General features: G+C 37.6%; 1 protein-coding gene across 6 annotated transcripts in view; it reads left to right on the forward strand.

Moving 5' to 3' along the window:
• Positions 1-16,950, forward strand: part of PPP3CA (protein phosphatase 3 catalytic subunit alpha) — a 173,097-nt gene that overhangs the window by 132,213 nt on the left and 23,934 nt on the right. For all 6 annotated transcript variants that reach the window (XM_086888387.1, XM_086888386.1, XM_086888385.1 and 3 more), the window contains exons 5-8: positions 284-429; positions 2,355-2,494; positions 8,931-9,008; positions 10,821-10,915. In XM_086888387.1, coding sequence (XP_086744513.1) covers positions 284-429; positions 2,355-2,494; positions 8,931-9,008; positions 10,821-10,915 — 459 coding nt within the window. The remainder of the gene's footprint in view (positions 1-283; positions 430-2,354; positions 2,495-8,930; positions 9,009-10,820; positions 10,916-16,950) is intronic.

The following is a 16,950-nucleotide window of genomic DNA, read 5'->3' on the forward strand; positions in this document are numbered from 1 at the left end:
AGATTTCATACTGAGTAAAAATGGTAGACTGTAATGGTATATTCAGTTGTTTGTTTACAGTTTTTTAGAAAAAATATGATAAAGTTTTATTAATTTCACCTCAGAACAGGAAGAATTTTTCCAGCAGTAGATTCCTGAAGATATTTTTGTAAGAAGCAAGAGTTTGGGTTCAGTCCTCAACACCAGATAGAACAGTGAGAGAAAAAGTTTGAGATATTAAGCATATTCCTTTTTCCTCTTAAATATTGATGGTGCTTTCTATTACCGTCTTAATTTTTAAAAGGTAAAATCAAATATTCAGAACGTGTATATGATGCCTGCATGGATGCCTTTGACTGCCTTCCCTTGGCTGCTCTGATGAACCAACAATTCCTGTGTGTACATGGTGGCTTGTCTCCGGAGATCAACACCTTAGATGACATCAGAAAAGTAAGTCTTTGAGGTATTACGTATTAGCACAACGTAAGCACCATTGGACGACTCCTTGTGCCATGTTAAGTGTTGTGCTTTCTCAGAGAAGATACAAAAGAGGTCTAGAACCTCACAATATACAAAGATATAAAAAGGAAAGCTTATGTGATTGCAATCAATAGAGTTGGTATTTTTTTTAAATAGTCAAGAGCTACATTCTCAATAAGTCCAGCCATATTTTTGGTATTTGAGTGCCCAGCAGATAGTCTGATTGAGCCTTATTCATGCTTGTGTACTCTTATGTTCTGAGAAGTTTCTCAGAAATGTCATGGAAGTTCAGAGAACAATGTCAAACAGCTTCTTCGCATGTTCCAGTGTTATTATGTGTTATCAAGGATTAATTTTTTTATTCATGTGTTTTGTAGAAGATATCTCAGTTGATGTTTCTAAGAAGGGATATTTAAACCATTCATTCTTAGTTGTTTTCAGAAAAAAAAATATATCTTGTTTGCTGTTTGAGACTTTCAGACACGGATATAATTTCTGAGCTTTCAAGTTAGTAAAAGGTAATTGATATTCTGAGGTTAATTTGTAGTCTGCTGAGAAATGAATATAGTTAAAAAAAACAACAAATTGAGCCAGTAATTACATGTTTTGGTTTAAAAGCAATTAGCTTAAGATATTAACTGCACTTTAAAAAATTACTGAATGCAAAATTTTGTTTCTGAGGTAAAGGTTCACTATCTCAGTAAACAAAAATACTCTGCATAAAAATTAGCTGGCTTTGCAACAACATAATGGCAGAGTAGAGTTGTTTAGCTCTCAGGTTCTAGATTAGGTTCATTAACACCTTCCCTTCCCCCTGCCCAACCCGCAGGTTTATTTATCTTTGGCAATCAGCACAAATTGGGTTTGCATATTTATGAATTTTTGTTTAATTTAAATGAATTGTAATTACACAAGTATTAATTGGAGAGGGCTGAAATAAGACGTGTAGATATGCTGTGACTATATCAAGATGAAAATGCGAAGGTAAAATTGTAGAGATCTCTTATTAAAACTTTGAGTGTTGGAAACTTACAAAACCAATTTGTTCTCTTTGAAATTTTTTTGGAGTGGAGAAGGTATCTACTAGCTACTGAATCGTTGCTTGATCTTTCCAGTCAAAATAGAGAATGTTTCAGATTGCAAGCCTTATTCATACTCCATCTTAACAGTGCTGTTCTTACATGAAAGAATTCTTGAGATAACACATGGTGTTTTTATCTTAAAGAGTTCTTGCCAGAGAATACTGATTTTTATTATTTTATTGTTTTTCTATACTTCATCTTATTTGTGATTCTTATGATTCTATGTAATTTGAAGTTTTAAATACCTATAGTAAGACCAGAAAGAGAAGTTTTCAGCTTCTTAATTAGGGTTAAGGTTACGGGAGCAACAGGAATGTCATGCCAAGATGCTGTGATGCAGAGATATTGTCTTGATATTTAGATACAATTTTTTGTGAAAATGTACATAAATGAAAATAGGAACTTGCTTTGAAATAACTACTGTATTTTCTTGAGGTGCCCTACTTACATAAATTAAATGCTCTAAGGTTTGAAAAATCATGAAATACAGAAATATTATATTCTCCCTTGTCAACTGGAATGCTTGCAAAAACCAGTAGAAAAGGCAAAAACAAAACCCCAAAAAATTAATATAGAATGGAAATCCACTGTATCTCTCAATTTTCAGTTGCATCTTTTCCCTCTATCCCATGTCAGTGTTCGCAAGGAGTGTTTTGCTGTTACTCAAACTCCATTGTTTTAAAGCTGAAGAACAGATTGCTTTGAGTCTCTTTTTCGCCTGCTCATGCAATGAAAAACAGTAATTTTGCTTCAATGTTTCTGTGATACATAGTTGAAAGAAGTTAGTATTTCTTTGTCTCCTATTTTTCTTAGTTAGATCGATTCAAGGAACCACCTGCGTATGGACCTATGTGTGACATCCTGTGGTCAGACCCGTTGGAGGACTTTGGAAACGAGAAGACTCAGGAACACTTTACTCACAACACAGTCAGGGGGTGCTCGTACTTCTACAGGTGATTATTGCTACTTTGAGTAGTTTTCTGTTGGTGAACTGGTTCTGGTTTTGCAGTATAAATGTTTGCTTGAACTTTGTGGCACTACTTAGGTAATTAGGTCTTTTTTTCTGCAGGCTAGCCTTGTTTTCAGAAAAAAAATCATGCTTGTTTTATTTGAATTTCTTCTCTTATGCCACACTGGGAAAATTCTAAATCACTTAAATTTAATTTTCACCAAAGCCCGTGTATTTTGTTTATTTCTGTTCTTTTAAGTTAGAGAATGAATGTGTCACTTTTAAAAAGGGGGTACATAACTGCATGTCTAGTTTGAATGTCAAAACTTAATTTCCAGTGAAAGGTGCCAGCACTGGAAAACTGATTACCTATTGTTCTGCAGAGTAAATAAAAACAGTGATTTCCCCCACAGAGGTACTTTTTTTTTCTCTCAGTTTGAACAATTTTTTTTTCTTTTTTTTTCGTTTGGGAATAATTTTTCTTAAGAAATTCAGAATTTGAAGAGCATTTGTTAAATGGGATGTAATAATATCTGAAATGCAAACAAGTGCTTGTGTCATTCTTGCAGAAACATGTATCTCCCTTCCTTTGACAGTGTGGGGATTGTAAGGAATTTGGACTTTTTTTTTATTTATTCTGGTAGTTAAGAACAACATACAGGGACACCAGAGTAGCAAAACTAGGAGGGGAGGAGGTTAAATGGCAGAATTAGCAATGTATTCAGTGGAATATTAATTAAAAATTCCATTTTTGTTCAGGAGCAATGTGAAGATACTATTGAAATGTTAAGAGGTTGTTGAACTTTTTGAAGTGAAGCAGTTCTGCTTCAGCCCATGCTAGTTACACACAAATCTAAGTTTTCTCTACAAACTCAGCAGAAGAGAGGAATCCAGCTCTTTCACTTGCCTTAGAAAATCTCACCTTGAACACTGACTGTAGCTGTTCAGTAACATATCAAAAGTAAATCAATGGCTTCCACCAGCAGCCAGGTGACAGAGCCGCTGGAATCAGCCTCCTTGTTGGTAGCGTTACCAGGAAGGTAGCAGATGGTTTGATGCTAAGAAATGAGATTTCCTGCTCCCTTCTTGGAGCTGTAGTTGCTGCAGCGTGGGGCCAGCTAAGAACAGAGCAGTTTGCTCTGCAGGCTGTTTGCTCTGCTGGAAGTGTTTCTGCTGGGAAAGTCCAACAGCCACGCTCAGGTCCATGATGTCTGGAAGGTGCTTAGCAGATGTGTTAGGGCTCATCATGAAAGGAATGGCAAACTGCTGCAAACAATTGATCAGTGCAGAAATGGGCTGAGACTGAGGGGTAAAATCATTGCTTATGATTTTTATGATTAGCTGCTGGTGTGTACCTGAGACTTCCAGGCACTGCACATGCAGGTAATAGTGATTTCCTGTCATGAATAGCCTGGCAGACATGGCTTGTGCTTAAATACAGAGCTGTGTATCTACTGGAAAAACCTCTAGATTTTAGGTTGGGGTTTTTTCAGATGTCTGTCTGCTCCCTACAGTTGCCATAAAATTCCCTTAATATATATATCAGTTTCCTCCAGAGAATGTATCAGACCTAGTCTGTGTCCTGACGCATATCCAGAAAAGTGCACGTTTCAGGAGAAGAGGAAATACTCAGAAGACAGCTAATTATCAGATCATGTGTGAAGACATGTAACTGTTTAATGATTCAATTAGAAGGCTAGCTTGGAGTCACGTTATCTGACATTATATAAAGACAAGCATTCCTTTTAAAAGAAGTACCTAGTTGCCCTGAAAGATGACTAATTGCTTGCCTAATGATTAGACCTGGTAAAAAAACTGTCCATCAGTGTGGAATGTCTAATTTTCCTTGCCTTTTCTAGTTACTTCCTGATTAAAGGAACAAATTTTCCTAAACAGGCAGCTCAGCTTGTAAAGGAAGGACTGAATTACTCAGTCCTCCTTCAAGAATGCCTATTGATAGAATGATTGTGTTTATTCTGCACTGAATAAAATTTCTTAAGTTTCTTCAGTCATTTCCAGAACAGGAAGTTAAAAGATGATAGCAATGAGGATTTTGAATGGAGGTCAGGAAGATTTCAGTCATATCTGCGAATCAGTGAAAGTATTTCTAGATTATTAAGATCTCCTAATTAATTGCAAGAAATATCTGTCATAAAGAACTTTTATTTATTGGAGATGTTCATTATAATGACAAGTTGCAAGTTACTTTGCTCTGACTTAAAGTTATTTCCTAATACAAAAATGCTGTGAGGAAAAAAACAGTAATGTGGCTTTCTAACTGTGCATCCATCATGTTAACTGGAACTTCCATCTCAGAAATCCTGTGCATTCAGCCAAAACCCATTTGTGGAATGTTGGGCTGTTTCTATGAGAAAGTATAAAGACTGTAGCTTACAGTAGTCTGACAGGCTTCTCACTGCATTTCTTACATGATCACTCTCATACAGCCTATTGAATTTCAAACTGATCCAGTATTTCTTCAAGAAACGTCCTTTTATGTAAGAATTATTGAAGCTGCTGTGGCTAGTTGTAAAATGTCAGATCTTGAGACCATAGGCATACCCTGTCATTTAGAGATGTAAAAGATAGTCAGCCTGATTTTCAGAAGTGCTCAGTCAACACTTAATGCACACCTTTAGCATCTAGCAGCATTTTGTACTGTGGATTGTTGAAATAGCACAATGCCAAAGTGAAACGTTAACTGTGAAATATAAGGAATTCATGAAACTATATTAAAGTTTCTGGACCTTAAAGAGACCAAAAAGTGGTACGGATGGGATTTCATTTTCCTTGTCTGAAGTTTAAAATTGTATGTCCTTTGTAGTCATGGTCATGTTTGATGCAATTTTGTGAAAAAGTAGAAATAATTAATGGAGTGCAGGTTGCTTAATTTGTTCTTTTATTATGAGTTAAGTTTTTCTTTCATCCATACCCAAAATAATGTTGTGTTCAGAGTGTATTACAAACAAGAGGGAATTAATTTGTCACAGAGTGATATTAGACCCACAGGCAAACAGTTTTTCAGCTGATCTATCTAGTAAAGAAGTTTTCCTGTTTACCAGATTATCTAGTTCTTACCTTGAATTTTGCTAGCAAATATTTATTTGCACTTAGCAATTTGTACTGATCTTACCAATGACCCTTTGCACTTCTTAGGCCAGTGGTACAGAAACTCTCAGGCATTTTTATAGGTTGGACACCAGGAAGAACTTCTTCACTGAAGGGGTGCTCAGGCATTGGAATGACTGCCCAGAGAGGTGGTGGAGTCACTCTCCCTGCAGGTGTTTAAGAAACATTTGCCAGCCTTGGATAGCAGTGAAATGTTTACAGATGCTCTGGGCTAGAGTAAAAATTTTGGCCCTAGGAGCACATGATTTCAGTGGTGCACTTGATGTGCAAGTTCAGTTTGTCAATATGCAAAGATTAAAGAAATGTCTGCTGAAAGCTTTTGAAGACTGTAGTGTGTTTCAGCTCAGGGTGGGAGGCACAGTTGTGTGAATTTTTTTATTTTTTTTTTCTAGTATTAGCATTTTAAACAGATTCTTTTGCCCACTTCCCTACTCTTCTTCCTCCCAGGCCAGAAGCTTTTTGCTGCCCTCACATGGTCTGCCCAGATGTACTGGCAGAATTGCTTGTGTTGCTCCATCAGGCACGGGAAAGCATCCAGTTTTAAAAGAATGACTCTGCAAAAAAGATGTGTTTATTTGTTCTAATTGTATGCAGTTCCCTGTTCCACTTCCCAGTGCAGCTCTGCAGACAGCACAGCTAAGAGCAAGCGAAAGCTGGTGGAAGGGGATGTTCTGAGAGTTGCTTAGGATAGCAGCAAAAGCATTTGCCTTTGGAGACTCAAGTGCAAGGCCAATGGATTTTGCAGGAAACCTATTTTATATGTGCATGTAATGTTGCAGAAGCTTTTGGACTAAATTTGAATGTTCTCTTTTGAAAGAAATACTTATGCCTCTCTTTCAATGGCATGATGAGGGATATGAAAAAAATTATGTTAATTCCATCTATTTTTTCCAGTTATTGGTGGAAAAACAATTTGAAAACATTTACCATTTTGGTTCATGTTAGCAGAGAATTGCTTCTCTTTTAAAACTTTTAAAAGAGAAAAAACTCTTTTAAAAGCCCAGAAGTAATCAGTGTTCATGCAAAAGAGACCTCAGAGCTGGTAAACTATGCATGAGGCATGTTAATGAAAGAAGATGCCCAAGTAGGGAGTATCACAGTCACGTACTCCATGGGGAATAACATCTCTCTAGCTTAGCAGAGGGGTGTTTTGTTTTCTCTGTGAGTCACGGCTCCTGCGTGATTCAGCATGAAGGCAGGAGGCTGGGTCGCTCTGGAAAAGCCTGTTGCGTGGGGGATTCCTGTTTGTTTGTTTTCCCTCTTGGCCAACTGCTTTATTTCTGGATCATCTGAATTGCAGTCTGGGCTCTGCAAAGCAGGGCAAGGAGAAGAGTGTTTCTGGAGGGATAGCGCTGTGAAAAACTAGTAGGGAATTTGATTGCAAGTCAGTCATTTTCATAAAAAAGATAAGAAAAAAGATTTCCTAGCAGAAATAATTTCTGTAAAAGTTTATTTCTGATAACTTTTGTCATATTGTTGGTTTTGTTGGCTCTTTGTAGAAGAGCTCTTATTTTTACCTGCTTTTTATGATATGTACTTTTTTGTTAAGGAATATTGTTTAATCTAAAGCAAACAGATACTAAAGAAATGTTGGATAGCATATGTGATAGCTGCAAATGATGGAAAGTTTGCTTCTCCCCAGCCCCTGCTTCAACAAGAAGCTCAAGAAAAATGCCTGCAAGCTGCTTTGCCTTTTTCAAAATGAAATGTCCAGATAGACTGTTCATGGGTTGTGGTGGTCTGGATAAAAGGGCAGCTGGGCACTTTGATGGTCCCATGCTATTCACTTGTAAAAAAAGAAGGCAGGCACATTGGTTTTTTAGTAAATTTGCATGGAGCACTGTGTGACTTCTCTGCCTTTGTAGACGTGGGCCCAGTGGAATCAGCCAAATTCTGCTAGAAGTCTTATTTTACACAGATTTATGAAGAACAAGATAATTAAGCAATAAAAAACCCCACGACTTTTGTACTTGAAATGGGAAGAAGAACTTATCCTGTCTATTTAAGAGCATTTTTTACCACTTCATTATATCTTCTTTAAAAGCTGTACGTAACACTGGGTGAAAATAATACTATGGAGGAAAAAAAAATAATAGCCTAGACATTTTGAGCAGCTGCACTGATAATGAACATAATCAACTGTCTATCAGATTTTCATGACAGACCCCAGTTTTCAGAAGTTAATGTAAAAATTTCTAAACAAAATGTACCATAAGTCTACATTTAGTCACAATTAATTATGAAAAGAAATGTATGCAAATCAGTTCTCATTTGCCAGTGGTTTGAATGGCAGCCTGTCAGTATTTGAGATCATTGCAGTTGCCAAAACGATACCCCACGTAATCTGGGAATTGAAATTGTTTTATAATGACAATCTTTTTAGACAATTCCAAATACGAGACCTGCATCTGAGAATATATGCTGGGTGCTGGGTGGCTCAAGTCCAGAAACAGCAGTGTAGCATTCCACTGCATTTGTAGCTTCTAGCTGCAAATGACATTTCAGCTTCAAAATACCCAGGAAGGTTTGGAAGCAAGTACTATAATTTCTCTTGGATAAACTGAAGGAAGATGATGCTTTAGATTGGGGGAGGGGATGTGTAAGTTTTCATCTTTTTCATGCATGAAATTAGAAACTGATTGCAAGTGGACTAAGGTGGTCCATGAAATCATGCCTGGGACAGCAGTTTTTTGTATAATGTATAGTTGAAATTTTTTACTTTTTTTTATCTTGCTCAGCATGTTTAGCTCAGATGTATTTAGTGAGCACATTTTTGGGGTTTCAGAAGTCAGAGGATTTTAAGTTGCCAAGGGGAAAGATAATTTGTTTATCAAGGAGATAAAGCTCAGGAAGATAAACATCCCCAGTTTGAAGATTGATTTGCCTTTCTTCTTTCTGTCTCTTTCCCTCTCTTTCCACTTAACCGCCTTATTTTCTGGCGTCACAAGCAGCCACTGCATAGAGTAGTCAGTGGGGAAAGTTTTCTGTTGCAAGCAACTGTTGTATTACATTTTGCTTTTTTGGAGTACATGTAATCTTAGAGTAATAAGAGAAAGTACCTTTTCTCTGACAAGCCATAGGCTGATTGTTGGTGTCTAATGAATTGGAGATTGTAGCATTCCTTTCCAAGCAGTTATGGGGTGGCATTAAAAAGCCACTGCTGGTGATGTTGTCTCTACTGAAATCTGCCTGCAGAGCAGGCGCTGATTTCATGAATGATGCATGTTGTATGATACATTTTTTGAAAGCTAGAGTGCTGTGTGCTGCTTCTGATAATGCCATAACAGGTGCTATTACTTTTTTTCTGACAGTTACCCTGCTGTATGTGAATTCCTACAGCACAATAACTTGTTATCCATACTCCGAGCTCATGAAGCCCAGGATGCTGGGTAAGTGTGTGTGGAGAGGGGGCAATAATAATAATTATGTGTAATGGCCTACCATTCCCAAACAGAGCACAGAAAGGAAGAGCAGCTGAGTTGAACTGAGAATGAACTGGAAAATATAAGTTGCAACAGCTCTCACATTTTACTAATGCTAAAAAAATGCACACTGGCATTGCAATGTTTTTTGTATTATTAGTGAGTTACAAGATTTAATGAATCCTTGTATAGGCCATGTACTTAGCCTTGGTGATTTTAAGTGATATAAAATTACCAAAATTTTTTCGATGCCACACATGGAAAGAAAAAAAATCATTTCAGAAAAAGGTTTGCAAATATGGCAGAGTCTTTTGACACACTGATTGCCATGATGACAGAGAAGTTATTTGGCTCATAAAGGCTAGAACTGCCATCTTTTAGGACTTTCTCAGCTACTTGAAACTTTTGGGCCTACTGGTTTTATACTTCCTAAAAAAAAAAAAAATAATAAAATTGTGGAACTCAATAGACACATACATTTTTCTGCAAAGTATCATTAATGAGTTCAAGAAGTCTAAGCCATTGCATGAAAAAACAGTACAGGTCAAATATCAGGTAGTGGTGATGGTTCCCCATAAAACTATTGTCATTATAAAGCTAGAATTTTTTGTGCTGCTTTAAAAAATTACTTCAAAATTCCTCTTATTTGAAATGTGCCATACTTGTGGGATATTAATGAAGGATTGGAATCTGAATAAGCAGCTTTGGATATAATGTATTTATTGTTGTTGTTATTATTATTATGTTTGGAGGTTAAAACTTTACACAGCTTGAATGGCAATAAAATATAAATTAGTGGCATTGTAGGAATAAGGTCAGTATTCACTATGCATGTAAAAAGGCGTTCTGAATGTTTGAATTGTCATGACTTCAAAATGTTAATGCAATTAAAAGCAAACTATTACTATGCCAGAAATGCCTAGCATGAAATACGCAAGGGTAACAAAATTTCATTTTTCTTGTATTGCTTTCCAGTAAAGGATGAAAACTAAAATTTTGTGCAAGAGATTGCATTGAAACTATACAACAGTTTCAGTGCAGCTTTTGTGGATGTTGGCTAAATTCTTAGGTTTCTTGTAGCTGAGACTAAAGAACGATGATTAGTGTACTTGTGTCTAAGTACTGTTTGGTTGTTTTCTTTCCAATTACTTTTAGGTTTAATGTTTGATTATTTGTTGGTCCAATAAGCCTTTATTTTTTATGAGGACATAAGGTTAGGTAATGAAAACATGCAGACATTAATAAACTGACTAGTAGAGTGGATAAGATTAGACACAGCACTGAAAGTTTCAGATGCCCTCTTTCGCCTTCCCTTCTCACACCACCTGTGTCCCCTGGCCTTGCCATTGCTTCCATGCCTGGAGAGGGCAGGCAGTGGGAGGGTCAGGGGGGGATGCACACTTCCCTTCTGAAGGCAAGACCCTCCCCAGGCACCTGCTGGTCCTTGCTTCACACACAGTCCCACAGCGGGAAACTCTGGGAATGTCCTGGGCACTGAGCAAATTCACAGCAAATTTTCCACCTCTGGCTCACTGAACTTCAGACCGAGGCGCAACTTTGAAGCATGCATCCCTGGTCATATCAAGTGGTTATAATGAGAAGGTTTGCAGGAAATACTTCCTTCCTGTGGCTTCTAAATAGCTCATGTGCATGTTTTTCAGTCTTGCCATTTGTTAACAGCCAGAGCACAAAGGTACTGGGCGATTTTTTGCACTGGATGTGGTCAGTGACAAATACATGTTCAATGCTGGGCAGTAATTGGTATCTTTTCTTTCTTAGGTATCGTATGTACAGGAAAAGCCAAACAACAGGCTTCCCTTCGCTAATCACAATTTTTTCAGCACCAAACTATCTAGATGTGTACAATAACAAAGGTAAGAATTTAATTCCTGTTAATGTACAATAGACTTTTCTTCTGTTTACTTGATTATGTTGGTGTCTTTTCATTCCTTTATTTATCAGTTCATGCCCATTCCACTTATTATATAATACAAATCTAATTAAATTCATTGCTGGCAGATATATGCCTCTGAATATAACTGTATTTTAATATGCCTTAGGATATTCCTATATTTTGACTGCAAGTTATTAAGTAAATGTTACACGGGAAGCAAAACTTAAAACAGCCCTATTAACTAAGAGAAGTATATTAAGAAATGCTCTGGGTGAGATGTTTAGAGTTTAGTGTTCATTATAATTAATTGTCTGTTTCTTGCTTCTTTCCAATAAAATTATTGGAGTTTGTATGTCCAAACTGTCTAGACGGTTAAACTTTGACAGATCATGAGTGGATAAAGCATGGGATGGATGTCTGTGTTCTTTTACATTTTGGGTTTTTTAATCCTTGACCACTGAAGTGTAGAAAGCTAAATATAAATAGCCCAAAAAATAAAAAAAAGTTACTTACAGAAATTAGAGTCACTGGTCACTGTGACTAGGCTCCACTGAATAAAAGTCTTCGCAGCTTCTATGAATTTATTAATTTATTGCATTTCCAGAAATCTCTAATAAACTGGAAAAAAAGAATCATGTTTCTAGAAATTAAGTTTTCTAGTAAACCTGTCTTCCTATATCTTGAAATGAGCAATATTGTTTACTTTCTCCTAGTCCCCATAATGATAAAATAATTTGTGTTCCTCTGCGAACAAAGTAAAATAATTCTTTCTCTGTTATATTATTGAAAGTTGCTCCCTTGCAAAGAGATCATTTTCTCTTAAGAAGTGATGTTTTTAATTTGCTTGTTTGCAGAGGAAGCAAGCAATACTTCTTTTTTAACTTGCAAAAGAAAGCTTCTTCGGGCATAATTTTGTTTTATAAAATTTATAGTCTAAAAGCTTTTATGCCATGAGCTGTATGCAAGGGAAGGAAACACTTCACTGGTGCATAATGGGGTTGTACACCTCAAATTTCTCATTATGCCTGTTAACTTGTGGAAAAATTAATGTGTTATTCTGCAAAACCATGCAGGCAGAACTGTCAGTAGCTACTTCTGAAAAAGTTAATGATGTAGGGACTCTGCTAGCAACTTAAGAAGTGCAGGATGAAGTAAGAAATATGCTCATTTTCTTGGTAAGATCATTGCTATTGGCGGAGAAGTGTGTTTACTCTCCTGGTTGGCTGCTTTGGGTCAGAGGCTGAGCCATCACAAGTCGGTACAAGGAAGGTGATAGAAAGTGCTCACCTTTTGTTTCATAGGCATGGAAGCAGTTCTCTGCAATGAAGGCAGTGGGTGAATTATGTGAAACTTTGTCTCGAAGGCAAATGTTAAATGGAAAGCTATGATTTACAAGGTTCAAAGCCTTGAATTTGAAACTACAGAGTTTGCATGGTAGAGAAGTGCCTCTGTTATCTCCATTTCCCTTGTTCCAGGATGCTCCATTGTCGCAGGCAGGTCTTATACGTGGTGGAAAGCCTATTCTGATGGAAATCTGTACACCATTTACTGAGAGGTGCTGGTTATCTGTGGCCACAGCTGGAGTTGGTGTGCACTGCCAGCCATACCTGGTCAGAGAGCTCAGGCAATTCAGGCAGTGATGTGGCACCAGCACCTGTGCGCCACCCCTTAATATAGAACTTGTTGTAAATTCAGAGGCTGACCTTTAACAGCTTTGTAATGGATCTCCATTGAGTTTATCTGCCTCCTTTTCTCTCATTAGAAGTTTTGACACATTATTTCATGTGACTGATTGCACTGGCTCTTGGCATTTAAAGTACATCATGCACAGTTTTTCATGCTGCGTTGCTCATACATCTTTATCTGGACAGTCTCTGGGTGCTTGCTTCCCTCTTCAAGGGAAAAACCCACTATCATATAGAATGAGCCCAAAACATGGCTACTTGTTGGCTTCCTTGGTTTGCAGAAAATGGATTAACGGAGAGCACAGTTTCTGACTGATTTCAGGAGAAAAAGGAAGATACTTCCATCCAGAGGTGCTGTCAGAGAAGTTGCTCTAGCTGAGTCATCATGCAGTGATGATTGATTTTTACAGGTCATCTGGAGGTTTGGTTACTGTCAGTCCTTGAAAAAGGAATTACTCTTCTACTAGTAAGCACCTTCCTTTCTAGTATGCATTCTCAGTGTTCCTCTGGTTGCCAGCCAGCAAAATCACCCTGAATAAATTCCTGAGAGGCTCCAGCTCTCACTGACATGAAATGGGTTTTTTTTAAATGCAGTATTGTTTAAGGTAAGTACATTTTTTTAAAAGCTGCAAAAGGCTAAGAATGCTCATTTTTTTACCCCAGGTTGATAGTTCTCACACCCATTAAAGCAGATGCTCTGAGCTTTTTCAAAGCACTTTGTGAGTAGACCTGTTTGCCAACTTTATCCAGGGGCTCCTTCAGTCCCTGCTGGAGGGCAGCCATGGGGTCAGATATGTCCTCAAAGAACAATAGGAAGGCAGCGGTCTCAGTGCAAAAGGCAGCTTGACAGGAGTAGCTGAAGGTACCCAAATAAGCCCATGGTCAGCATATTTGCTGCTAATAATGCTGCCATGGAGCCTCTGCATGGGCTGTCTCAGTGCTGACCCACCATGGAGACCTCTTGTGGCTTTGCACGGCTGGATTCTGGCACCAAAGGGAGTTTTCTGTATCCCTTTGGTTCCTGGCTGTGGCCTTGTGCAGGATGTGAGTTACTCACACACCATGTGGATGAGGGTGCTGTCACAGCCCCAGGCCACACACACAGAGCTTCGGGTGCCAAAGTGAGGTTTTCCAATTAGGAGGCTCCTGTCAGGGCTTCCCTCTGTAGTTAATGGAGACAGAGGCTTCAGGAGGTGATTCACAGACTCAGAAACTGCCTCGATATTGGGAGCCTTGTGTCCTCCTTTTTCCATAATTATCCTTCTCCATTACTGTTATTAATTCCTTCCATATTCATTATAATGGCGAGCATTGGAAAAGGGAAGGAATTTTTATATGGTTTTTGGCAACTTCTGAGCTACTGTTCAGTGTCTTCATAGCTTTCTCAAACATTTCTGCTTTCATTAATTTTATTAAAAGGCATAAAGATATTTTAAGATTATTATTAATACTCATTACAAGAAATACCAGTGATTCTTCTATGACTACTGTTTCTGGGGAGAAAGTTTATGCAAGAAGATAAATGTTAATTGGATTTTGGTAGTTTTCAGTGACTTCAGAAAATCATCTGTGCTGATCAAGAAACTCTGAGAAAGTTGTGTAAGTACAGATATACCCCTGGGTTCCAGGGTGCCCCATAACTAGGAGAAATTCTCAATAGCAACAGAATAAGAGGGTGCCAAAAATTACCATGTGGTATGATCTGGCCTTGTATCATGTCTAAACTTTCATTCCTGCATTCAGTATTTCTTAATGCCTTAATTAGGGCTTGCTGTAATGCTGTTTATGGGTACACACACACCCCAAAAATAAAAAAAAAATCAAGTGAAAGATTCTACAGAAATTCAGCAGAGGCAGAAAAGTTACTTGTGAAACACTCATAGTACTGGTATTTTTGTGTCTGACTGTCACTTCAGTAAGTGTGTGCTTTTTGGCTGAGTGAGCAGTTTTAACTCGCTGTTTAAAGACTATTATCTTTTGAACTCTTTTAAAATACTAGGTTTTGTAGTGGAGAGGGAGCCACCAGAGAATCCAAAGTTATTAAAAAAAAAATCTCAGCATGAAGTTTCTTCCAACATGCTGCAATATATGCATGTATTGTTTCTGAAAGGGAAAGCAGGGAAAGAAAGTCAGTATGCAGGAGAGTTTGGGATGGTAGAAAAATGAAAACCATCTATAAATCTGTATGCTTCTTCATGTATCATAAATAATATGTCAGTGCAATGTGTGTAAAGGATCAACATGAAGCATGACATGGATGATATACATGAAGAAATGTACCTGATCCAGACAGATCTAACAGGAAAATTTTTTTCACCTGGAAAAAGACTGAGCCGTATACCTGGAAGACAAGGATGATCTGTGAGAAATATTAGCGCTTTGAGGGGAAGAAAAGAGGTGAAACCTCTGTTTGCCCTATCAGTTTTCTTTAATGCCTTATCTCTGCTGCTGTGGTGAATTCTTGTCACAGAAACAAAAGCTTTTAAAGAAGAGTTGTCAGGGTATCTAGGTCTTCTCATTGCTGAAGCAGAGAAGTTTGCCAGAAGTGATTTTTGTATTCTGTTGATAAAATCTTGAATGTTACTTCGCTGTTTCTTTGCAAGATGCAGTGGCACACATAAAATAGAAGTCTTCAAAATTTTATAAAGAAAGGTGTTTCCACCTACAAATATCTTCACTTCTGTACTGAATTATTTAGACCATTACCTTGTATGGTAAATAATTTTTGTCCTTTGAGAATATTTAAACTCCTTGAGCATTTTACTAACCCTTATCCCTGACCTGACTTGGGCAGAAAATGCTGTGGTTACTTAGCAACTCTTCTTGAGAAGGCATTGTTCCCAGTTGCACAGTTAATGCTGAAGTTAATTTGGCATTAAATCAGAGATTGAAATTTTTTCATAGGTGTGAAGAATTTGAGGGACTTTCACTGATTCATTTTCTAAATGCAGAATGATTTTTCTGAAAAAGAATTACAAGAAAATTAGTTAAATTGTTCGCTAAAAATATTTACGTTGTTCATCTAAAAATATTCTGGGCTGGTATTTCTACCAAGCTCATTATTTTCTTCCTCTAATTATTTTTTTTTCTGATGGGAATGTTCTCAATTAATTTACATGAAGAAATGATTAAGCAGATTGTGAAGCAGGATATGTATGGTCTTTGAGAAGTTCTGAACTATCTGTCACACAGTTAAATGTTGTTCAGGCCTTAATCTACCTCCAAATACATAATCTTTTAAAGCAGCTTTTGAGATGCCAGAAGGTCTGAGACATCCACTCATGTCTGACAGGTGTGACACAGTTGTTCTGGGCTCGTCTTTAACTGAGGGAGACCAAAGAGGTACAGCACTAGCTCCTATATATAACCCTGAAAAGACTAGAAGGGCTGTCTCCATTTCTAGTCAAAGGAAGGAGGTTTCTTACCTGCACAGTTTTCAACACCCATATTTCCAGCCTTAGAGTAGCTGTTAAATGCTTCAGCTAAACAGTACAAATGCCCTTTGCCTGCTGCATTAGTGTTTCGTTTCACTCTGATGTGATTTCAGCATCCAGTATCTCAGTTTACTAGCATTGGAAAGAAGTGTAATGTCATTTGGGCTATCTGCACATCTTCACTTTACAGAGCATTAGCTTTTATAACATATTTACAACAGCAAGTATCAAAATTAAGTTAAAATGTTTGTGTGTTCTAAGAATAATAAGATTCTTTCTCTGGTTGGTGATTATACATGATAATGGCTGGTGGCTTGGTCTGCTAGCATCTGTATAAGTATGTGTTTGGAAAGAAAAGTATTGAGGTTGCAGCCTGGAATAATAAGCAAATGTTGGAGAGAGTCATGTTTTCCTCTCTTACGGGTTTCATAACCAAAGGAGCCCATCCCACTTCTGTAGCCTCCATCAGCGGCTGTGTGACCTCCACTCTGAGAACCTCCAGAAGCCGTGTACTCTTTCCGGGCTGCTGCTTCTCCTGTAGCTTCTTAGGCTTCGAGATAACGTGGACAGAGGAATGAAGAAGTGAAATCCCCAATCTTTTCTGAGCCAACGGAGAGGAAAAAGAAAACACAAAGAAAAGGGGGTAGAGAAGCTCAGAGAAACACCTACTGTTACCTGAGAAGCATTTTCTGCTTGATCCTGAGGAAGTTTTCCTCTTCTGACTACTAAGTAGTAATCAGAACTGTACAGTCATAACAAGAACTGATTTGCTTCATGTCAAATATCATCTTCATTACTTACCTAATGAAAATATTTTGTGTACATTGTGCTTGTAAATTACAGATTTCTAATTTAAAATGCCAGAAAGTATTTGTGATACTGGTAACTACCCTACT

The sequence above is a fragment of the Cyanistes caeruleus genome, chromosome 5, assembly GCF_971803275.1.
Source record: "Cyanistes caeruleus chromosome 5, bCyaCae1.hap1.1, whole genome shotgun sequence".
Classification (NCBI taxonomy): domain Eukaryota; kingdom Metazoa; phylum Chordata; class Aves; order Passeriformes; family Paridae; genus Cyanistes; species Cyanistes caeruleus.